Raw genomic sequence first — 25,730 nt, 5'->3', positions numbered from 1 at the left:
GCAAAGCCTTTGACATTGTTCCACATAGACGTCTAATAAATAAACTGAGTGCCCTCGGGATGGGTCCTAAAGTGAGCATGCCAGGACAGGAATGAATTCATGTAAACTGAGCTCCCCTGAGAGAATGGTATAGAAAAGTGAATAAATAAACATACTCGTTACCTTAATTTGCAGCAATATTTGCTACTCATCCTCTGGGTCAAGAACAGCAGAATTCATTTTAACCTGCTTTCCTCTTAGGGTGTTTCATTTAGGTTTCTGGTTGATTTTTAACAGTCCAGAATGTGCCTCTGAGCAAGTAATTTAATGTGCCTTAAACTATACTTCCAAAACTACTGATTGGAAAATGCACATGATATTATGAGAAGAAAAACTGAAGCCAATAAAATTAACCCCTGGATCATAGGTGGGAAGGGCAGGACAAGGCAGAGCTAAATAAGAGACCGATATTACTTGATAGAGGTATCAGATGGCAGAGGGTTCTCGGAAGTGTGTGGTTATTTACACCTAGTGTGTAATAAAACTATTAGCACCAAGCTTGATCTTCATGAAGAGCAGGATTCTGATGATTTGCTCTGAAAAGGGAAGTATTGATTACCGAAGAGGGAAATATTGATTATCAAAGGTAAGAAACCCTCTTACATATTTAAAGGACAGTAAATATTCAAAAATGACACTGAAAATCTTCCAGAACTTATTTGTCACGGGAAAAGTTCTTTGTAAATAGTTCTCATACTTTTTAGTCTTCAGTGATGTACATATAAGGGTCATTTACAAACAGCACAAGCTAATGTAGTTAAACTTAAAATGTTCCTATTTGATGACGCTTACCAAAATACAAATTAAGATCTTTTCTCCAGCTATTTTCAACAATTCATGAGAACCACTTTTAAGAAGCGACTTCCCTTCCCCTTCTTTCCTCCCTTTAATTTTTATTTTAACTTCAATGTAATTTTGAATCTTCCCCTTTCCCAGCACCTTCTGTATCAATTTTAATCTTTTTTTTTTTTGGTCCTTGTCCTGTCCACATATTACCTTAATTTTTAATTTTAGCATTGTAAATCGGCCAGATACTTGTTGATGGTTGGTATATCAAACTGTAAATAAACTTAGAATGTGCAGTTATTAAATGACTCCCATGGGATATTAGTTGTATGAGCATTTTTTTTTATAAATGTGGTGGTGAAAACAGTTAGTTTAGCCTGGCTTATAAAAGGTTTGGGATAATTTCCTAAAAGAAAAATTCAAAAGCCATTATTAAGATGGTCTTGGGAAAATCCAATGCTTAGGATAAGCAGCAAAAAAATATGTTCCACTCTTTTGGGATCTTGCCAGGTACTTGTGACCAGAGTTGGCCATTGTTGGAAATATGATACTGGGCTTGATGGACCTTTCGACTATCCCAGTATTTTAATGCTTATGTTCTTATGAATCATTATTTCATTCTTTCCCCTGAGATTTTATTTTTTTAATAAAAAGGTGGAGAACAATTTGTCCATAAGATATGGACATTAATTAGGATGCAATATTTTAAGAATTCTTATAAATATTATTATAGTTACAGCATAAGAATTGTAATTCAGAGATGTGAAGTCCCATTTTTCATAGGGATTGTATTTTACAAAACACTCTGCCATACATGGAGCCTTTCTTAGAAATACATACAGGGATGCCTGTATATTGTGAGCAGTGATTTTAGAAAAATCAAAGTAGAAAAAAAGAACAGCATCAATCTAGCTTCCATCTACAAATTCCAGAAATCATATGTGGAAGTGGTGATTTTGCAACTTCTACATTTAAACATCAATATTTATAAATATAGTAGCACAATTTCAAACATGTATACATTTAAGTGGCACCAATTAATTAGCAAAACCTCAAAAAGTTATAACTTTTTGAAGAAAAAAATTTAAAAACATGAAATTAAGGAAAATTACCCCCTTAATCTCTTGTTTACAGCCTGGGTTGAACCGAGCACTTTTATGAAACCTATGCATACCTCAGAGCTGACAGGAAAATTAAAAAAATATGTTCATGTATTCTCATTATAAAATGGAAAATACGCATGTAGGGGAGCTTATACTAAGCTGGAAGCTGAACCCCCAGAGTACCAGTGCTTCAATACTACTGCTAAGGTCAGTGATACCATTTTGAAACCAGAACTGAATAGATCATGAGCAGACTGCAGAGGGGACCCACTAACGCACTTTGCTACCGGAACACTAGGGCTCATCTGAAGTGGATGGGGGGGAGTCTGAAAGGAGAGTTAGATAGAGAACATTTGAGGGGGGTCTGTATTTTATGGGACAGGCTTGGCATGGGGAACTGGGGAGGATTGGAAGATCATAGCAGGGAGACAGAGGGGAAAGTGATTAGGGTGTTAAGGGAATTGGAGGATTTAATTGGAGTGATAGGGAATCAGAGAGGGGAGATTGGGGTAGGGGGGAACTGGAGGACAGACAATGTTGCTACATTTGTCATGTTTACATTTAAGGACAATAGATTCAATATTTGGTCACCAGAAATTACATGCCACTTGTTCCTGTAAATGTACAGAATACCAGTGGGTTAGTGTATATTTACATGTGAAAGTGGCAGCAAAATGACTAACATGGGCTTACGTTAAGGCATGTTACATCCCCCTTAGTAAAATGACACATTTTAATGATAACCCAAGTTGATAACTACACCCCTCAGTGCTATTCTGTAAGGGCACACCCAAACAACATAGCCCGTTAATGCAAGAGAAGCATTTCCATGGGTGTATCATAAAAGAGGAATGGGTAGGGCTGCCACTTATGTATGTGACTTACAGAAATACTGTAGGTTAGGCGTGTCCCTGCTGCATTTACATAACTGCAGTTATGGCAGGTCTATGACTGGCTTATACTGTATGCATGTAAATATAAAGTGTGTCGGTGCCGAGTTATGCTACTATTATATAATGGAATCTGGGTGCCCAGATGCCATTGTAGAATAGGCTCTCACTGTACAGCATCAGGGCTCCTAAAAGAAGGTGCTCACTTACAGAATTGGCTGCCATACCAGGTACACTGCTGCTCTTAGCATCTGGACTGTTACATACTTAGAGCTCCTTTTACAAAGCTGCAGTAGTGATTCCTCTCCTGCAAATGCACCAAAGCCCATTCAATTCCTATGGGTTTCAGTGCATTTGCTGCAGGAGAATTGCTACCAAGGTTTTGTAAAAGGGACGCTTAGTAACATGGAAGACAATATCTCACATAAAATGACATGGGAAATGTCAGTTCCCATGTCATTTCAAATGAATGCAGCACAACAAAGAAAAATGGGGAGACCCAATGATCCACAGTGGATTTCTGTCTTTGATCGGCCTCGGTCCTTGAGTAGTGACCCCTTCTGCAACCTCAGGCTGTGTCTTCTTTATCCAAATTTGTACTGTTTTCAAATTGTTTGATGTTCAAATTTGATGTTTTTGCATAGTTTGGCCTTATGGCGCTAATTGTTTTGAATTTATTCTCATGAGCAGAACTGATATGCAGCGGGGAGTCCCCGTACCCCCTTCTCTTTTCTTGTGTTTCCTGTTTTTGCTGTAGATCTACCTGGCTTGTGTACTGACTGGAGTGAGTAACAGGAGATGACTACAGGAGGAGGGGCTAGAATTTGGTTTTGAGTTCCCTACAGTGTAAGGCTGGAAGAGATAAACAACCCTATGGTGTAGATTCCAGAGGATATTTACAAGAAAAAAGATTAGCAAAGGTAAGAAGCCTAATCTTTTGGTCCCTGGTCGGAAGACAGAACAATTCTCCATAAATGTTTATGCTTTTAAGTCTTATTTGCAGCAGATAGAGCTGAGATAACTCTGCTGATGAATATTTCCACTTGCTAAACTACCTTCAGAGCATTACTGCTTGTCCATGTATTTTTTCCCCACTGCACACCACTTTCATTCTTTGTGTGTGCGGCCTACGTTTCTTTTATTTGGATTCCATCTAATTTAGAATATTTTCTGTCTTTTGATAGATTGTACAGGAAAACTTCTGAAGCTGAAGCCTTCAAGTAAATTGCAACTAAACATTACTAGATCAAGAATCATCGCATATTAAACGCTGCATCATTACAAGATAGAGCAGTTGAAATAACAGCTAATACTGCAAAATAAGCTCACAGCTCAAAGGAAGATGTCAATGAATAACTCTCCAAATACATTTTTTGAGGCAAGCCCAGGCAGCCCTAGTCGTTTTCAGGTCAACATCATTAATGAAGGTCATGATAATTTAGCATGTGAAGAAGACAAAGACCCTCCACAATATGAAGAAACTTCTTTTGTTGATGAAGACCATAGACTCAGAATTAGCTTTAGGCCCAGAAATAGGGAGTTATATGGAACTATCAATCAAAATGGGGACACAATAAAAACCGATGGAAGTTTCCATCCTTATGACACCCTTAATAACACATATTATCTGAAAACATTTGGCCATAACACAGTGGATGCAATTCCTCAGATTGACTATTATCGAAATACTGGCAGCATTAGTGGGGCAAAAAAGACCAGACCCAGCTTGATAGAGATTCATGAACAGCTCTCAAAGGTAAGTAAAAGAAAGCTTGCAATACTATCTTTTTATTAATTGTCTTCTCTCTTACCTAAGTGTTTTTGTTCTATATGTAGTAGGTATCATATGCTTAATTTTGGGATGAAAATTCAAAGCATGAACCAGGTAGAACTGACACAACTGAATAAAAATACCCAACTTTTAAGCAGCATGACCTGTGGGCAATATGCCTATGAGAGGTGGAACACATGCATTATTTCTTATTTGCAGGTGAGGTTTGAGTAAATAAAGGACATAGTAGTTGACAACATGAGTTACCATTAAAGGGGGAAGTTATCAATGTGGGCTACCATTAAGACGTTATTTTACTATTAATCCTAGTTAATATTAACTAGGTCTTATTGCATAAAATAGGGTCTTTGCTAAGATAGCAAGAGTTAGTGGTAAAACAACATGTCTTAACTGTAACACACCTTGATAACTATGCCCCGAAGAATCTTTAATGTAATCTGCAAGTGCTCAGAAGCATAGAAGAATAACTACACTTAGAAGTATAAGGCTGATATTCAAATATTTGTCCTGATAACTTCTCAAGTTGTCTAGATCAGGGGTAGGCAATTCCAGTTCTCGAGAGCCAAATGCAAATTGGGTTTTCAGGATTCCACAATGAATATGCATGAGATGAATTTGCATGCACTGCCTCCTTGAGATGCAAATCTATCTCATGCATATTTATTGTGGATATCCTGAAAACCTGACCTGCCTGTGGCTCTCGAGGACCAGAATTGCCTACACCTACTTTAAATAAATCTTAGCTTTGTAAAAACAATTCCTCCTACCAAACAAAATTTATCCAATTACGAGGGCTTTCCAAGGGTGCAATTTTAGGCCCTCTTTTTTTAAGCCACAGTAGAGGTTTCAACCGTGGCACTAAATGCTCCAATGCTGCTTCGATACTCATAGGTATTCTATGAGCGCTTCAGGCTTTGGTAGAGACCTGTACCGCAGCTTACTAAAAGGGTTGGGGGGGGGTTAGTTTGCCATACATGCTGATATTCAAGTTCCCTGGCTAAATTTATCCAGATAAACCTTGTTGCATGAATAAAAGGCCTAAAGTTATCTGGATACATTTTTATTCATTAGTGACACTCAACAAGTCAAGTCTACTGAGTATCTGGTTAGGTGCTACTGCTTGAAGTTTTGCTTTCTTCATCTGTTTTTCTACTCCCTTAGTTTTATGAATAAGCATTGTGAGCTTGATTTTATAAGAGGATGCCTACGAGTATATGAGAAGCCCCAAAGGGTACCTATTTTAAGTCCATTGTATAAAGGCTGAAAACCTAAAACAACACTACATGTGAAAGTGCAATGCACCAAACAAAACCTATCCATTGAGGTAATAACTCACTTGCAAAAGTCGTCATGATTATTGGTGATTTATAGAGTTTTTAGAAAGGAGCAGAAACATTTCAGGGGTATGCATTCAGCAGCACATATTCAGTTAATAGTGTGGGCTCCTTTTATGAAGCCGTGTTAGTGGTTTAACGTGCGTAATAGCGAGCGCTAATTTTCCCGCCGCGCTATCCACTACCGCCTCCTCTTGAGCAGGTGGTAGTTTCTCAGCTAGCGCAAAGGCTAGCACACGCTAAAAAGTTGCATGCAATAAAGCCGCTAACGCAGCTTCGTAAAAGGAGCCCTGTATGTTGGGGTATCTAAAATATTTTATGCATTCAAATCACTTGTACACCTTCATTCCTAAAGTATGGCTTAATGTGCATACAATTGATTTGTACGGGTAAAAAAGTTTTAGCATGCACACAAGATATACATTTAAAATTAATTTGTCGGAAAACATAAAATAACTAGGCAAAAATCCGGAACATACAAACACCAGCCAGCTGAAGATTGGAGGGTGACCAATGTAAAAGGGAAATTACAAACCAGCAAGTCTGACTTCAGTGCCGGGCAAAATAGTGGAAGCTAGTATACAATGTAAAATTATGGAACACATAGACAAACATAGGTTCCCTTTTATTAAGGGCCTGTTTTACAAAGCTGAGCTAGCCCATAGAGATTTAAAGGGCTTCGGGGCTGTTGCCGTGTGGCAGCTGCTAGCGCAGCTTTGTAAAACAGACCCTAAGTGTTTTAGCACAGGCCAATGTGCTAAATGCTCTGATATTCATAGGAATTAAAAGAGTATCGGAGCATTTCCCATGGCAACAGCTCTACTGCAGCTTGATAAAAGAGGGCTATAGTTTAATGAGGCAGAGTCAGCATTGGTTCAGCCAAGAGAAGTCTTGCCTAACCAATTTGCTTCATTTCTTTGAAGACATGAATAAATATGTCGATAAAGGTGAGCCAGCTGATGTAGAGTTTCAGAAAACCTTTGGCAAAGTTCCTCATAAGAGACTCATGTGAAAATTAAAAAGTCATGGAATAGTAGGCAATGTTTTTTTGTTGATTAGGAATTGGTTATTGGACTGAAACTTCTCCAGCGTGTCAGCTTACCCTTTGACATCACTTCCTAGGCATGAGTTCCAGAAGTGACATCAGAGAGAGCGCCGACGCAGGCAGCAACCTCATGCTGGGGAAGTAGAAAAGGTTTGGGGGAAGACAAGGGGCGTACGCATGCAGCAAGGAGAGGAGCAGAGGTGGTGGAGAGGAGAAGGGGTGCTGCGCCCTTAGCAAGTCGGCACCTGGGGTGGACTCCCCCCCTTACTACACCACTGCACTCAGAGAATAGATAGAATATGAAACTCATTGCTAGAGGATGTGGTCAAGGTTTGGACAAGTTCCTGGAGGAAATGTCCATAGTCTGCTAATGAGATGGACATAGGGGAAACCACTTCTTTCCCTAGGACCAGTAGCATCAATTATTGCTACTTTTTTGGTTTGCTGCCAGGTACTCTTGATCTGAATTGGCCACTATTGGAAGCAGAATACTAGGCTAAATAGACCATTGGTCTGACCCAGTATGGCTATTCTTATGTTCTTATTTTTTAGTTCCTGTACATCCCTACCACATTTACACCTTCAAAGCAGGTGGTAATTTGTATGAGAGAACATAAGAACATAAGAACATAAGAAGTTGCCTCCGCTGAGGCAGACCATAGGTCCATCCTGCTCAGCGGTCCGCTCCCGCGGCGGCCCATCAGGCCCATTGTCTGAGCAATGGTCTATACCTATCTATACCCCCCAATCCCTTTTTCTTCTAGGAATCTATCCAAACCTTCTTTGAAACCATTTAATGTTTTCTTGTCTACAACAGCCTCTGGAAGCGCGTTCCATGTGTCCACTACCCTCTGAGTGAAAAAGAACTTCCTAGCGTTTGTTCTAAACCTGTCCCCTTTCAATTTCTCCAAGTGCCCCCTTGTACTTGTGGTCAGTGTTCCCGCTAAGCTGCGCTGGCCTGCGTTCGCGCACAAAATATTACATCGCAGCGCAAAGTTTCTCTTCACAGCGCACACACGCGTCGGTAAGGTAAGGGGACGCATTGGGGGGATTGCACTTCCCCACAATTGCCATGCTTCGGTTCCTCTTCTTCCTTCCTTCCTCCCCCCCCCCCCGCGGGACCCTGCGGCACCATCAACTCTTACTCCCTCTAATGTCGGCCCTGCAGCTCCAGACTTCCTCGCACCTTCTCCCCTCCCCCTTTGGATCGCTATTATTTTAAATGTTATAGCCGCGGAGCTGTATCCATCAGTGGAGATGTCTAACCTCGGCCTGCCCCGGAACTCTTACTGCAACAGTGACTTCCTGTTCCTGCCTAGACGGGCGGCTGCTGCAGTAAGAGTTCCGGGGCAGGCCGAGGTTAGACATCTCCACTGATGGATACAGCTCCGCGGCTATAACATTTAAAATAATAGCGATCCAAAGGGGGAGGGGAGAAGGTGCGAGGAAGTCTGGAGCTGCAGGGCCGACATTAGAGGGAGTAAGAGTTGATGGTGCCGCAGGGTCCCGCGGGGGGGGGGGAGGAAGGAAGGAAGAAGAGGAACCGAAGCATGGCAATTGTGGGGAAGTGCAGAGCTGCAGGGAAGAGTGTTGCGGTACCCAGCTGGAGGGAGAAGGAAGATGAGGGAGGGAATTAAAGGAGATGCCAGGGCTTGGAGCGTAGGAGGAAGGTATGCCAGTCTAAGGGAAAAGGAAGGGGGAGATGTGAGAGCATGGAGGGGGAGCGAAAGATGGAAGAAAAGGAAAGGAGAGAGATGCCAGAGAATCAGGGAAGGGGAGATACCAGACTATGAGGAGAGGTGTGGGAGAGGGAAGGCGAGGAGAGAGATGCCAGACCAATGGGGTGAAAGGAGAGATGGAAGGGGGAGGCATACAGTTTCTGGAAGGGGCATAGAAGGAGAGAAGATGCCATATAGGGGAAGAGAGACGGCAGACAGTGGATGGAAGGAAGAGAGTTACAAGAAGATGAGGAAAGGAGAAACCACAGAAGACAAAGGTAGAAAAAAATTTCTATTTATTTATTGCTTTAGGAGACATGTGTCACTGTTTCTGTGAAGCATTGTATGCAGAGTCCAGCTTCTTGCTGGTTCAATTTAACCTTTGTCTATGTATTTTTATTTTATCCCCCCTTTTACAAAACTGTGAAGCGTTTTTAGCACCAGCCTTGGTGGTAGCAGCTCTGATGCTCAGAATTTTATGAGCATCAGAGCTGTTACCTCCGTAGCTAAAATCCACACTACAGTTTTGTAAAAGAGGGAGGGGTTAGTTTGTGATTACATATTCCTTACTAGGCGAAGGTGTTTTCTGTGTTCTGTGTGTTCGAAAGACATGGTTTTCTGTTAGGATTGACGGTGTAGGATTGATCTGTGCTGGTCTGGCTTGTTTAGTTTTACAATGGGTGTATTGATGTACTGCTCACTGCAATATGTAAGATGCTGCCTTTTCCTAGGTACTCATGTGTGACGTGTGGTTTGTTACTAAAAATCATGTTTTTCTTACAGATGGGGGGGGGTGCCAAAAAATGATGGGCCCCGGATGTTACATATGCTAGGTACGCCACTGTATGTAAAGATACCAGAAAGCTGGCGTAGCAAAAACTTCTAAGTTTTGAGTATTTAACCCTCCCACAATCTCACGGGCACTCGTTTCAAGTTTATTGAGATTTTGATTTAAACGCAATATCAAATATTTTCAATGCGTATAACAAAAATAAATTTGGGGAAATAAATAAAACCATTTGAACCAGTGTTCCCGCTAAGCTGCGCTGGCGTGCGCTGGCGCACAAAATATTACATCGCAGCGCACACGTTTCTCGTCACAGCGCACGATCGGAAGAGGCGTACGGCAGATGGCAGGGCGGCGAGAGGAGAATCGGGCGAGTTGGCTCATAACTTGCTGGCGCCCGATATTTTTGGCTCACGGTGAAAAAAGTTTGCTCACAACACCCGCCCGCTTAGAGGGAACACTGCTTGTGGTGCCCCTTAATTTAAAAAATCTGTCCCTGTCTACTTTTTCTATGCCCTTCAGGATCTTGAAGGTTTCTATCATGTCTCCTCTAAGTCTTCGCTTTTCCAGGGAGAAAAGTCCCAACTGCTTCAATCTGTCAGAATATGGGAGATTTTCCATTCCCTTTATCAGTTTGGTTGCTCTTCTTTGTACTCCCTCAAGTACCGCCATGTCTTTCTTGAGGTACGGCGACCAGTACTGGACACAGTACTCCAGATGCGGCCGTACTATTGCACGATACAGCGGCATGATGACTTCCTTCGTCCTGGTCGTAATACCCTTCTTAATGATACCCAGCATTCTTTTTGCTTTCCTAGAGGCTGTGGCGCATTGCGCCGATGCCTTCAGTGTTGCGTCTACCATCACTCCCAGGTCTCTCTCCAGGTTACTAACCCCTAGTGGTGTTCCCCCCATTTTGTATGTGAACATCGGGTTCTTTTTCCCCACGTGCATGACCTTGCATTTCCCCACGTTGAAGCTCATCTGCCACTTTTCGGCCCACTTTTCCAGCTGCGTTAGATCCTTTTGGAGATCCTCGCAGTCTTCCTTGGTTTGAGCCCTGCTGTATAGTTTGGTGTCATCTGCAAATTTAATGACTTCACACTTAGTTCCCGCCTCTAGGTCATTTATGTAGATATTGAACAAGAGTGGTCCCAGCACCGACCCCTGCGGAACTCCGCTCGTGACCCCTTTCCAGTCTGAGTAGTGGCCCTTTACGCCAACCCTCTGCTTCCTGTTTGCCAGCCAGTTTTTGATCCATCGGTGGACCTCCCCTTGTACCCCGTGGTTCCATATCTTTTTAAGCAGTCTCTCGTGTGGCACCTTGTCGAAGGCTTTTTGGAAGTCAAGGTAAATGATGTCTATAGATTCCCCTTTATCCACCTGGCTGTTCACTCCCTCAAAGAAGTACAATAAGTTTGTGAGGCATGACCTACCCTTGCAGAAGCCGTGTTGACTTGGTTTTAGCTGCCCATTTTTTTCGATGTGCTCATAGATGCTGTCTTTAATCAGTGCCTCCATCATCTTTCCCGGGACTGAGGTCAGGCTCACCGGCCTGTAGTTTCCCGGGTCCCCCCTTGCGCCCTTCTTGAAGATGGGCGTGACATTTGCTATTTTCCAATCCTCCGGGATCTCTCCGGTTTTTAAGGATAGGTTGCATATCTGTCGAAGTGGCTCCGCTATTACGTCTTTTAGTTCCTTGAGTACCCTTGGGTGAATGCCATCCGGACCCGGCGATTTGTCGCTCTTTAGTCTGTCGATCTGCTTGAGTACATCCTCTTGGCTTACCTCTAAATCGACCAGCTTATCGTCTTGGTCTCCTATTACGATCTCCTCGGGTTCCGGAATGGTGGTTATATTCTCCATCGTGAAGACTGACGTGAAGAACTCATTTAACCTGTCAGCTATCTCTTTCTCTTCTTTTACAACTCCTTTTCTGTCTCCATCGTCCAATGGTCCCACTTCTTCTCTCGCCGGTTGCTTCCCCTTGACGTATCTGAAGAACGACTTGAAGTTTGTTGCTTCCTTTGCCAGTCTCTCTTCGTATTCTCTTTTTGCTTTTCTAACCACTCGGTGACACTCTTTCTGGTGTTCTTTGTGCCCTTTTTGGTTCTCCTCTGTTTGGTCTTTTTTCCATTTTCTGAACGATGCTTTCTTGTCGCTTATCGCCTTCTTTACTGCACTTGTTATCCACACTGGGTTTTTTGTTCTATTTTTTTTGCACCCTTTTCTGAACTTGGGGATGCATATGCTTTGTGCTTCGTGCACAGTCTCCTTGAATAAGGTCCAGGCCTTTTCTACGGATTCCGTCTTCCCTATGTTGCTTTTGAGCTTCTTTCCCACCATTTTTCTCATGGCATCATAATTTCCTTTTTTGAAGTTGAGTGCCGTCCAAAAAGGCATTTCACATGAAGTTACTCCCTGGGTGGCAGTGTGCCTCAAGGACTGGCAGTAGGATTTACATTACATTACATTAGTGATTTCTATTCCGCCTGTGCCATGAGGTTCTAGGCGGATTACAAATTATAAGAGATCTGGACATTACCGAGAGAATTTCGTAACAAAGATTATCTAGAGAATTACATAACAGTGATACAGGGTACTTTACATGGTGTGGTAGAGGATTCAATAATAAGAATTACATAGCAGAGAATCATATGATAACAGTTATAACAGAATCAAGTGATAACAGGGTACAGTGGAGAATATCAGTATATACGGGTTACAGACGAGAAGTTACCTAACAATGACGTAAGAAGTTTGTTGGATAGTGAGGTAGATGCTTATTTAGGAATAAGAATATTTTTGGAAGGAAAAGTTCTAGAGTTGACTAATGTGTTATTCAATAGAGGGAGAGCTTGTGCGAAAGGGGAGGAGATTAGTTAGTAGGGACGTGTTTTTTGAATAGAAATGTTTTGAGCCCTAGGTTCTCTGATTCTCAGCCTGCTGCTGTAACCACTAAGTATAGTTAATATAGATGAATCATATTCCAATTATATTTAATATCTCAACGTTAAACTAAAAGCCAGCATGTCTTAAAGACCTGACTATTTGATAGCCTATCAAAAAAACTGATAGACAAATCATTTTATGATTGCCAGTAACCACAGTACTTCTATTACAATACTGCTGAACAGAACAGTTCACATGGCTAGGAAGAAACTGGACAGTTACCTGCATATATTTCAGAATACAGAAAATACTTTTTTGTTTACTATGTTGTATTATTTTGATTATTTTATTAATTATTTTTGGTACTTAATTCCCTGGAGTGGAAGGCGACAGAGGATACTGATCAATGGAGATCACTCTGAGGAAAGGGATGTTACCAGTGGTATGCCTCAAGGTTCTATTCTTTTTATCATTTTTATAAACAATATTGCTGCAGGGCTGTAGGGTAAGATTTGCCTCTTTGCAGATGATACCAAAATCTGCAATAGAGTAGACATGCCGGATGGTGTGAATAATATGAATAAAGACTTAGCAAAGCTTGAAGAATGGTCTGAAATTTGGCAGCTAAAATTTAATGCTAAGAAATGCAAGGTCATGCATTTGAGTTGCAAAAACCCAAGGGAACAGTACAGTTTAGGGAGTGAAGAACTTAAATGCATGACAGAAGAGCAGGACTTGGGTGTGATTGTATGTGATGATCTTAAGGTGGCCAAACAGGTTGAAAAGGTGACGGGTGCTAGGGTACATAAGGAGAGGTATGGCCGTAGGAAAAAGGAGGTATTGATGCCCGTGTGTAAGACTCTGGTGAGACCTCAATTAGAATACTGTGTACAATTCTGGAGGCCACACCTTCAAAAAGATATAAAAAGGATGGAGTCGGTCCAGAGGAAGGCTACTAAAATGGTGCGTGGTTTTCATCATAAGGCATATGGGGACAGAGTTAAAGATCTTAATCTGTATACTTCGGAGGAAAGGCGGGAGAGGGGAGATATGATAGAGATGTTTAAATACCTATGTGATGTAAATGTGCATGAATTGAGTCAATTTTATTTGAAAGGAAGCTCTGGAATGTGAGGGCATAGGATGAAGTTAAGAGGTGAAAGGCTCAGGAGTAATCTAAGGAAATACCGTTTTATTGAAAGGGTGGTAGATGCATGGAACTGTCTCCCGGTAGAGGTGGTGGAGACAGAGACTGTCTGATTTCAAGAAAGCGAGAGGAAGAGATAATGGTTACTGTGGATGGGCAGACTGGATGGGCCATTTCGCCTTTATCTGCCGTCATGTTTCTAGTGTGCATGATACCGTCAGTAACAGAGGAGGTGGCAGCAGATATATCTGCAGCAGAGACAAAGGAAGGGGTTCTGTGCTGTGTAATAGTACTTCCACTGCCCCGTTACTACTTAAATAGATGCTACCTCCACCCTAAAGATTTTAGCTTGCCTCACCAGATGTCAACCTATCCTGCTCTAGTCCCACCCTTCCTTTGTTCCACCCACCTTAACCTCCCCAAACAGTTGAATTACTGACCCCCACATGTGTAAATCTTAATTCCTAGGAACCCATGGGGTAAAAGATGTGACTTAGACTTGAATTAGGGATTACTGCACAGCTGTGTGTAGAATTTGCTATCTTATCCTTCAGGTTGTTCCAAAATGTTCCAAAAATGTTTCTGAAGTCAGAAGGACAAAGAAAACAGGACATATTTCACATTCATTCTATTTCTGCTTTGCATTTTGCAGTTCATTAGGGAAAATATTGCTCCACTGGTACACTTATGTTAGAAAACAAACCTTTGAACCAACAATAAAGTCTGCTTCAGGAACATCTGTTTCCATAGCGTCTTTTGTTTTAGAAAACAAAACTTTACCATGTCTAGAATTTTGCTAAAGTCAGAACAAGCACAGTTCATAAGACCAAATGAATGCAGGAAGAAAAGCCAGCAAACAAACAAAAAAGTCCTTTATTGAGATACACCACATCAATTTTTGTGGGATTTTTGGTGAAAAAATAAGGTAGGTTTCAACTCCAGCTCACTTATGATCAGTACTCTCAGTGAAAGGTGATTAGAACAGGTAATAAGTAACCATTCCCTACAGCACAGAAATTTACAGTGATTTATGGAAGTTAGGTGCCTTAATTTATGATAATGCAGTGTAAAAGGACACATTCATTTAAAGTATGTAGGAAACAACTGGTTTCAGGTGGCAAGGACTAAACCTTTTGTTTTTGTCTTTTGAGATTTGAGTCCTACATCACAGCAGGAAACAAGAAAAAGCAAACTCACATGTCAACCTGGGTAGTTAAAAATGAAGGCTTATGAAGCCATAAGCCAACAGAGGCCAACTTTAATTGAGGTGCAGTCCCAATGGCGCAAGAGGAAACTGACAGGGCAAAAAGAAATATTTTTTAAAAATCCATTTGTCGTTGTTCCAGTCTTATTTTATTTTAAAATTTATACACCGCCTAAACCTAGGCGGTTTACAAGAGACATGCACAGAAAGAGTGGTAGATGCATGGAACAGTCTCCCAGAAGAGGTGATGGAGACAGAGACTGTGTCTGAATTCAAAAGGGCCACGGATAGGTACATGGGATCTCTGAGAGAGAGAAAGAGATAATGGTTACTGTGGATGGGCAGACTAGTAACATAGTAGATGACGGCAGATAAAGACCCGAATGGTCCATCCAGTCTGCCGAACCTGATTCAATTTAAATTTTTTTATATTTTCTTCTTAGCTTTACCCAGTACTGTGCTTGGGTTCCAACTGCCGAAATCTCTGTTAAGACTTACTCCAGCCCATCTACACCCTCCCAGCAATTGAAGCCCTCCCCAGCCCATCCTCCACCAAATGGCCATATACAGACACAGACCGTGCAAGTCTGCCCAGTACTGGCCTTAGTTCAATATTTAATCTTATTTTCTGATTCTAGATCCTAGATGGGCCATTTGTCCTTTATCTGCCATCATGTTTCTATAATGTAAAAACAATACAAGTAAGCAACAAATAAATTGCTGCTGTCAATCCTGCCCAATCTTTTAACAGTTCACATTAGACTACATAGATAATAAAAATACAGTTGAGAAAAGTTGTGTCTTAAGCATTCTTTTAAATGGCCTATATTTGCACATAACCGTAAAAGACCAGATAAATCATTTTATAACTTCACTCCTGCTATAGCAACTGTAGAGGCTCTCATATAGGCATACCACAAAAATGCCTATATGAGACATCGCAAAAATGTGGTATGAACATCGCAAAAATGTGATTTGTTAAAATTTGTACCCATGTAGAGGTTGTGTCTGCTTCTTTTGACCAATGGGGGCCTAAAATTTGCACACTTCTATATTTTCCATGTTTTGTTACAATCAACGTACCAAAAACTGCCTGTTAATACAGATTAGAATAATTTATTTCAGTATTTAATGATTGTTTAATCTCACAGTACAGTAGAGCATGGAAAATCAAGATATGTTTTCTTATAATAATGAGAATCAGATAATCAAGCTAAGCAGTGAACTGGTAAAACTAGAAATTATTTTGAAATTTTGACTTTTTGCTATTTAAATTAATTTCTAGCATTGTACTGTTACTTAGATTTCATTAATTTGTATTTGTTGTGGTCTGGGCTAACCAACCATTCCCAGTTCATTGATCAGTTTGTTTATTTTTTTCCTTAATCAGTAATTTTTTATGGTAGGGAAATTAATCAAAACAGGCTTGTCTTCCCACACAATCAGAAATTCAGAACAGAATATTTGGTAATATATATCTTTTCAAGGCAATGACGCCAGTGTACTAAAGTTTCAAGTTTATTAAAATATTTGATTTGATCGCAAAATCCAAATCCAAAGTGTGCATTAATTTGCAAAATCGAGTATATTTGATAAGAGGATAATTTTATATAAAGGGTTTTTTTCACATGTAAAAGGATATACACAGCATATATGCTGGAAGTGAAAACGGGAAATTGACAGGGTTAACGGTCAGTTTAGAAGAGGTATGCAGGCAGATTGATAGGCTCAAGAGCGATAAATCCTCGGGCTGGATGGCATCCATCTGAAGGTCATCAAGGAACTGAAAGGGGCCATAGCTGAACTGCTTCAACTAATAGCCAATCTGTCGATCAAAACAGGAAAGATTCCAGAGGACTGAAAGGTGGTGAATGTTACGCCGATCTTCAAAAAAGGTTCGAGGGCCGGGAAACTACAGTCCGGTAAGTCTGACCTTGGTACCAGGAAAGATGGTAGAAGCGCTGATAAAGGACCGCATCATTGATCACCTTGACGGACATGGTCTGATGAGGACCAGCCAGCACGGTTTCAGCAAAGGCAGATCTTGTCTGATAAACTTGCTGCACTTCTTCGAGGGAGTGAACAGGCAGATAGACAAGGGCGACCTGGTCGACATTGTATATCTAGATTTTCAGAAGGCGTTCGACAAGGTTCCGCATGAACGACTACTTCAGAAAATTGCGAGCCATGGAATTGAGGGTGAAATACTCATGTGGATTAGAAACTGGCTGGAGCATAGGAAACAGAGAGTGGGGTAAATGGACAATACTCGGACTGGAAGAGCGTCACCAGTGGGGTACTGCAGGGCTCGGTGCTTGGACCCGTGCTCTTCAACATCTTTATAAACGACCTGGACATAGGAACGACGAGCAAGGTGATTAAATTTGCGGATGATATAAAGTTATTCAGAGTAGTGAAGACGCAGGGGGACTGCGATGATTTGCAACGTGACATAATCAGGCTCGAGGAATTGGCATCAACATGGCAAATGAGGTTTAACGTGGATAAGTGTAAGGTGATCATGTCGGTAACAAAAATCTCATGCACGAATACTGGATGTCCGGGCAGTACATGGAGAGACCTCCCAGGAAAGGGACTTGGGAGTTCTGATCGACAAATCGATGAAGCCGTCTGCGCAATGTGCGGCAGCGGCAAAAAGGGCAAACAGAATGTTAGGAATGATAAAGAAGGGAATCACAAACAGATTGGAGAAGGTTATCATGTTGCTGTATCCGAGCCATGGTGCACCCTCACCTGGAGTACTGCGTCTAGCACTGGTCGCCGTACATGAAAAAGGACACGGTACTATTCGAAAGGGTCCAGAGAAGAGCGACTAGGATGGTTAAAGGGTTGGAGGAACTGCTGTACAGAGAAACTGGGCCTCTTCTCCCTCGAACAGAAGAGATTGAGAGAGGACATGATTGAAACATTCAAGGTACTGAAGGGAATAGATTTGGTAGATAAGGACAGGTTGTTCACCCTCTCCAAGGTAGGGAGAACAAGAGGACACTCTCTAAAGTTGAAAGGGGATAGATTCCGTACAAATGTAAGGAAGTTCTTCTTCACCCAGAGAGTGGTAGAAAACTGGAACAATCTTCCGGAGTCTGTCATAGGGGAAAACACCCTCCAGGGATTCAAGACAAAGTTAGACAAGTTCCTGCTGAACAAGGACATGCGCTGATAGAGCTAGTCTCAGTTATGGAGCTGGTCTTAGACCAGAGGGCCGCCGGTCTGACCCAGCAGCGGCAATTCTTATGTTCTTATGTATACATATGAAAAAAGCCGTTTATAAAATTACTCCAGTACACATCGCAACAACACAACATATATTTATACAGGTGACATGTGTAGCTGTTCCCAGGGGCATAGTTTGAACAGAGCAGGGGTGGAGTTGCATGTTTTATAAAATAACCATGTTCTGGGTTTTGGAAAGTTGTCTGGACCCCCGGGGAAATCTGGATATCATGGCACATGCTTGCCATACCAGATTAGGTTGGATTCCCATGATGGATGATGACATTTACCTCCAGCTGGTAATGGTGGGTGTTGATTATGTAGCAGATGTTCTATATGACATAATCAGAATAATGATCAAAGTTTCGCCTTATGCTGTCTCCGCTCACAGAATGCTCTGGATCAGGCAATGGATGGGAGATTCAACTTTTAAAAATTACTTTGAGCAGGCTTCCTTTTAAAGGATAGATGCTTTTTGGTAAGGGCTTGGATGATCTTATGGTCATCACCCTAAAGCTTTGCCAGACAGCAGACCATAAGCCCCTAGAGGGTCTGGTCACACTAATTTTCAGGATTGTTGGCAATTTCAGCAGTACTTCCTGCCTCCAACTGTTCAAGCCAGCAGATTACTACTAGCAACAGTGCAGCCGGTGGGACAGCCCTATCGGGGATGGATGAGTGTAGGTTCCTCTTTCTCTCCTTGGCCTGTCACCTCTAATATCAGGACCTAATGTCTGACTGGAAGTTATTTTATTTTAATTTAATTTAATTAATGTTTAATCTTTTAATTTATAATTTAATTATTTTATTTTTGTTTTTTTAAGGTAATCTTTGTTTTTATCCTCATGGATTACTTGTTGGGATATGTATATATCTTGTCTCTATGTCTATCTTTTCTATCTGAATATGTTCAATGGAATTTCTTATTTAATTGTTATATTGTAAACCGCTTAGGTCAGTAAAATGTAAGAGCGGTATATCAAAATCTTAATAAAAACAAACATACTCAAAAGGCTTCTCTGCCCAGAGATCATATCAGTGATCTGGACAGAGGTTTGAAAGTGCCAGGCAATCTCAGTCCTCTGGTTCTCGTGCCACAATGGCTTCCAAGAAATCTCAATGATGCCAGGACCCTAGCCATACAACCGCAGATAGGAGGATGGTTATCGGCCTATTGTGAAGGCCTGGGCATAGATCTGCTTGGATCATTGGGTGCTGGACATCATTCAAGAGGGATACAAGCTCAAGTTCTGACACCAGTTCCTGGATCTATTTGTGAACTCTACAGCTGGACGATTAGAGAAAGCGGTCAGAGTCCGAGTGACGATAAAAGACTCTTAGATATTCAAGCCATAGAGTCCATACCTTTCAAAGACTTGGGCTTGGGCAGATACTCCATATGCTTTATAGTGCCCAAGAAAGTCTCAGACAACTGGAGGCCAATCTTAGATCTGAACTCCGTCAATGCAGCACTGAAAGTGCCTCAGTAGACCGTTACAATCGGTCATTGCAGCAGTGACACCAGGGGAATTTCTAGCCTCCCTAGATTTGACGGAGGCCTATCTTCATATTACTACAACTACTTATCACTTTTATAGTGCAGAAAGGTGTATGCAGCACTGTACATTTTGACATTTAATAGACGGAAGAGCTTACAATCTAACTTGGACAGACAGACATAATATACAGGGTTGGTGATCCAGAACCCAAGGTAAGGTAAATGTAAGTAATTATTTCTTTCATAAGTACTATAGTTAGACAGTGAGCCCGTTGTGACAGAGAGGGAAATTCAAAGTACCCGATTAGATTTTTGGCCATTACATAATTAATTGTTTTGTATACCGCCTCAAATTCTTTGGGAAATTTAGAGATATATAAGACACCACATTAAATGAAAAATAAAAATAAAGTGAGAGGAGTTAGGAGTCAAAAGCACTCTTGAAGAGGTGGGCTTTTAACTGGGCCTTGAACACTGCTAGAGACAGAGCCTGCCATGGGAATTCGGGCAGCTTGTTCCAAGCATATAGTGTAGCAAGTTGGAAGGGACAGAGTCTTGAGTTGGCTGTTGAAGAGAAGGGCACAGATAGGAGGGGCATACCAGCTGAACGGAGCTCACGGGGTGGGAGGGGACATAAGGAGAGATAAGTGAAGAGAGATAGTGAGGGGCAGCTGAGTGAGTGCATTTGTAGGTCAGTAAGAGAAGGATGAATTGTATTTGGAAATGGATGGGAAGCCAATGAAGTGACTGTAGGAAAGGGGTAACATGAGTATAGCAGCTCTCCCAGAATATGAGTCATGCAGCCGAATTCTGAACGGATTGGAGGGGAGTGAGATGGCTAAGTGGAAAGCCTGAGAGTAGCTAGTTGCAGTAGTCTAAGCACGAGGTGATGAGAGCGTGGATAAGTGTTTTGGTAGTTTTCTCAGAGAGGAAGGGTCAGATTTTGGTGATATTATAGAGGATGAAGTGGCAGATTTTAGCAATATGTTGTATTTGGGTGGTGAAGGAGAGAGAGAAGTTAAAGATGACCCTGAGATTATAAGCAGACAGAACAGGAAGGATGAGAGTGTTGTCCACAGAGACGGAGAATAAGGGAAGTGGAGAGGTGGGTTTAGGCGGGAAGATTCAATTTTAGATGGCGGTGAGACATCCAGGTGGCAATGTCAGACAGGCAGGCTGAGACTCTGGTCTGGGTTACAGTAGAGATATTTGGCACAGAGCGGTAGATTTGGGAGTCATCAGTATAGAGGTGATACTGGAAGCCATGGGAGGAGATCGGCGCTCCAACTGAGCAAGTATAGATTGAGAAAAGGAGTGGTCCTAGGAGAGAGCCTTGAGGTACACCAATAGATAGTGGGAAGGCTGTGGAAGAGGAACCACCATTGCATACACTGAAGGTGCAATGGGAGAGATAGGAAGAAAACCAGGAGAAGGTAGAACCCTGGAATCCCAACGACAGCATATCAAGAAATAGGTGGTGATCAACAGTATCAAAGGTGGCAGACAGATCCCCATATTCTGGGATCATAGGCAGTATTTAAGATTCCATGTGCTGGGGAGACATTTCCAGTTCTCCGCACTTCCCTTTGATTTGGCAACATTGCTGCATACCTTCTCCAAGGTGATGGTTTTAGTAGCAGTGCATCTCTGCAAGTAGGATACAGGTGCATCAGTACTGGGATGATTGACTGATCAGAGCCCCGTCGAAGTTGGAGGGAGAAAAAGCTATGGCACCAGTGGTCCAGCTATTGCAGGATCTGGGTTTGATTGTCAACTTTTGGAAAAGTCACTTGGTACCGACCCAATCCCTGGAGTATTTGGGAATCTGTTTCAATATGGCAGAAGGCCTTGTCTTTCTTCTCAAACCAGGAAAACAGAAGATCACAGACAAATTTCAGATTTCTTGATGATTCCATCCCATTTGGGGGTCGATGGCAATAGCCGTAGTGGTTGTGACTTGGGCAAAGACTCATATGCACTCACTCAGGGCACCCTGTTGTCCCGATGGTCCCAGCAGATGGATTTATTCCAGATGCCACAAGCCTGGACAGCAGAAGCATGGTACAGCCTGCTTTGGTGGCTCCAGTCAGAGTCTCTGTCGAGAGGCATATCACTCTGTATAGCCTTGTGGATGATCCTGATGGCAGATGCCTCTATGGCTGGGAGGGGGGGGGGGTGGCGGGAGGTCATTGCAATGGTCATCCAGTTCAAGGATGGCACTACCTCTCAGAGAAAATGTTCTAGAAACTAATTGGAGCTGCAAGCCATCCATCTGATGTTACAGACACTGTGAGAAATACCTGGGACTGCTTTGATGCATCTCACTTATCATGACTCATATGCCCCGTGCAGCAGAAGGGAAGATTAGATTCTTACCTTGATAATCTTCTTTCTTGTAACAGGGGATATGAGTCTTGATGTCCTGCCCTGTCAGTGTAATTATTCATCTGCTTAATGTCTCGGACAAGTATATCTGTCCAGAACTTGAGATCTTCTCATACTACCGTAGTCAGGTATTATTGTTACAAATTATTGTTACAAATGCAATTATTGTTACAAATGCAATTGAGAGTATACAAACTCCATAAATGTTAGTGCCAGTTGCACTCAGATAGATGGATTTGTTATTCCACTTTGTTTTTTGTGATATGTTTTGATTAACATTGTTCATTATACATGTTACAGAGAAGAACAGAAGTGTCTTATCAGGGAAGTTCCCCATACCCTTCATTCTTATGTCTCCTATTGTAGTAGTTATCAACTGCTTTGTTACAAACTGAAGGGATGCAGTACAGCCCACTGGGGAAGGAAGTGGAGCTGAAAAAAATGTAGATGACATTCCTCTGCAAAGACTTGTAGTTTGGGGAAAGTAACCCACTTGTCAGGACTCATATGCCCTGTTACTAGAAAGAAGACTATAGAGGTAAGAACTTAATCTTCCCTTGTGAGGTATTGAGCACCAATATCGGCACTGACTAAGCCTATTGTTCGATTAAATTAGGCGCTGATATAGGCCCCTAACTTTGGGTGGACTTTATAGAATCAGGGCCTAGGTGTTCTTTTTATGTGAACTCAGATTTGATACTGCCCTGATGAAGAATTTTAGAAACATGGCCTTATTGGGCATTTTGAATCTATAAGATAAAGTCCTTTACATAATGTTTCTTGGGTCATGATCCTGAAGGCCAATCCCCTTCCACTGCCTATGTGCATACAAAGCACATTTATATATTTTGCAATACACAGATTTTACCCAAAAGGTGAGATTTATCATTATGTACATTTTGCTTATCAGTAATAAAAGTGAAATCTTTCTTCTTTTGTTGGACATCTAGAGCATAGCAGTAACTCCAGGATCTACTGCTAATGGAGATGGCATGCCAGGAGATGAAGAAACAGAAAACAAGATGGAGGAAGAAAAAGGGGGATTCGTGAAGTTTGGATGGATAAAGGGTGTGCTGGTATGATAAACTCAGCAATTTTACAATATCTTTAGGATCAGGTAGCACCTATACAATGCTTTTCAAGAATGAATTTTGCTTACAAAAATAAAAGCTTAGATTGGCCTGATAGCTTAACTGCCACATATGGGGAAGCTAGTTTCAATGGACAAACTAGAGATATCACCAACTTCCTTTATTAGAGAAATGACCCAACATGGCTAGGTTTTGAAACAGACACCTTTATCAGGGGTCACAAAGATTCCAAAAGGAATATAAGATTCATGCAGCAGTAGGTTTTTCCTCCTCTTTCCAAAGGTCATCCAATCTAAAAGCACATTTTAGACAATTAAAATCTAAAACTTGCCGATAACCGATGCTGCTTGCTGATGCTGCTGAAAGGAATGTTGGGCCTTTTCTGCAACAAATGAAGTTGGTGATATCTCCAATTTGTCCAGTCATCCTTTCAGCCCCTTCTGTTTTTTGGTGTGATTTGTGTGTGTAGAGGGTTTCTTTCTGTTGTTTTTTCTGGATCTGGTTTCAACGTCCACATCCATTTCCAGTTCTTCTAGTCAACAGGAGCTTAGAATGATAGAGGCAGCTGAAGGGAGCTCCAGCCATTACTCAACATGAAGGCGTACTGAATGTCTTACATACACATTTGTGCCTGGTTCTGAAGGGGACTGCAATCTGTGCTTCTTAAGATGAAGAACTATTGATGAGACAGGGATAAAAATTATGGGCCCGATATTCTGCCAGCAGCAATCAGCATTTTACAATGGCCACTAAATTCAAGGCCAGGCCATTGTCCAAGCACTGGCATTGAAGCTAGCTAGCACATAGCCTGTCATTCAACACATAATTGGCTATGGGTTACCATATAAGGACAGGACTGACTTTTATGTGGTCTTTCTTTTATGTGGTTAACCTGGCTGGTTAAATACTGAATATCGGCGCTTAATAGGCAAAGTGTCGACTCTGATCCTGGATCACTCCCAAAATAGCCAGTTTTCAGTTTGTGGTAACCAGTTATCTTCAGCAGCACTAGCCAATTAAGTGCTGCTAAAAATTAGCAGTTAGCACCAAACAGGTGGATTTAACTGAGATTGAATATCCAGGAATACGCCAATGGTGGCTAAAAAACACTTACTGCTGCTGGCTGAATATGTACCACTGGCTACCAATAGAAGCGAGAGTCATCTTCAAATTTGCCTGCCTCTGCTTCAAAACCTTAACTGACCTGTTCCCGATATATCTGTCTCACCACTTTGCGTTCCCAGGCACCAATCGAACTCGCAATGCCTATCTGTTTACTTACCCATCCCCAAAGGGATGCACCTACAAAAGATTCCTTAATAGAACTCTCTCATTCCAAGCTGGCAAATGGACAGATTGCCTGACAACCCTCATCTCATCTGCCCCTTCTTACTCATCCTTCAGAAAATCTCTTAAATCTTACCTCTATGATAAATTTCTCGAACCCCTCCCCTCCAATTAATCAAACCCTACCACCTCTCCTTCCCCCGATCTCTCCTTTCCTCCTCCTCAATCCAACACTTCCTTCCTTCCTACTTACCCCTCCCCCCCGGCACCCTCCCATAAGTGCTGGTTGCACTCTCTGGCCATTCACCACTCTGTATCCTCGCTATATATGTAACTATCTTTGCATAGTAATCCACTTAACCACATTATATAGTCTCTTGCATCGTATCGTGCTCTACAAGTCTCTTGCACTGTATTTTTACTGTATAAATATCTCTGCTGTATATGTACAGTCTCTTGCATTGTAAATCTGCATTGTATCTTCGCTGTATAAACACCTATGCTGAATATGTACAGTCCCCTGCATTGTAAACTGTTCTCAACTGCATAATACATTCCCTGGCATTGTATCTTCGCTGTATATGTATAGTCTCTTGCATTGTAAACCGCTCTGAACTGTTTGTGGTATTGCGGTATACAAAAATAAAGTTATTATTATTATTATTACCCCCCTGAGTTCCTAAAGTAAAGTTCCTGTATCCTATTTTCAGCCAAAATTAGGAGCCTAAATGGCTCTTTTACTAAAGTGTGTTAGTTGTGAAATCTAGGGCATAATAAGTTGAAATCCCAAGCCAGGGCCTTGAATTGCCTGCTGGTGTCCAGCATCTGCTGTACATTTACAGCACAGAACAGATACTTACTACATAACATTGCAATACATTCAGTGACAGATAGCACGGAGCACTCCTGCTATCACTGCAGGTAACACAGTGCAGGCCCAAGCACGAATAAATAAATAATATAGCATAGATTTGTCATGGGAGTGCTCTCTTAACACACATCCCCCTTATTACTTCTTTGATCTAATCCCTTTGACATCCTGTTCCCCCCAATGCTGCTGAGCTGATCCCCTGAACCTCCTACCCATTCAATGGGAACTCTCTAGCCAACTAGCATATCCCTTCTGGATCCTCCAGCCACCCTCTATTCAATCCTCTTGAGCCTAATTTATGAGCCTAGTGCTAGAAATCTGTGCTTATTTCCTACATTTTTCCCTGTCCTAAATTTGTCGCTTTTGCCACCCATTTTTTATGTTTCTAAATTTAGGAGTTTAGTGAAATTCTAATTATGAATTTAGGCACTCAGCTAGGATTGCAGATTTTACTATAGTAAAATCCGGACCCCTCGACCTGCCCCCCAGGCCCTCCCAGTTCTACCTAGTCCCGCCCTGCTATGTCCCAGCCCCGCCCCCCGCTTCCTGATCTCATCAGTCAGGAGGAAATCCCTGCAGGCGTGGATTTCCTCCTACCTGACGTGATTTAGAGGAAGCTTTTCAAAA

At 41.8% G+C, this 25,730-nt stretch overlaps 1 protein-coding gene across 5 annotated transcripts in view; it reads left to right on the top strand.

Annotated features, from left to right (window-relative positions):
• The first annotated feature begins 463 nt into the window (after positions 1-463).
• Positions 464-25,730, top strand: part of SLC12A1 (solute carrier family 12 member 1) — a 138,648-nt gene continuing 113,381 nt past the window's right edge. For 3 of the 5 annotated variants that reach the window (XM_033920349.1, XM_033920345.1, XM_033920346.1), the window contains exons 1-3: positions 464-625; positions 4,003-4,574; positions 22,805-22,930. In XM_033920349.1, the coding sequence (XP_033776240.1) occupies positions 4,161-4,574; positions 22,805-22,930 (540 nt within the window). In that variant the 5' untranslated portion in view covers positions 464-625; positions 4,003-4,160. Of the gene's footprint in view, positions 626-1,980; positions 2,136-3,718; positions 3,739-4,002; positions 4,575-22,804; positions 22,931-25,730 lie in introns of those variants that run through there. The other 2 variants (XM_033920347.1, XM_033920348.1) reach the window with 2 other exon arrangements.

This window comes from Geotrypetes seraphini, chromosome 14 (assembly GCF_902459505.1).
Source record: "Geotrypetes seraphini chromosome 14, aGeoSer1.1, whole genome shotgun sequence".
Taxonomy (NCBI): domain Eukaryota; kingdom Metazoa; phylum Chordata; class Amphibia; order Gymnophiona; family Dermophiidae; genus Geotrypetes; species Geotrypetes seraphini.
The sequence above is the reverse complement of the archived record's forward strand: the minus strand, read 5'-3'. Positions and strand labels throughout refer to the sequence as shown.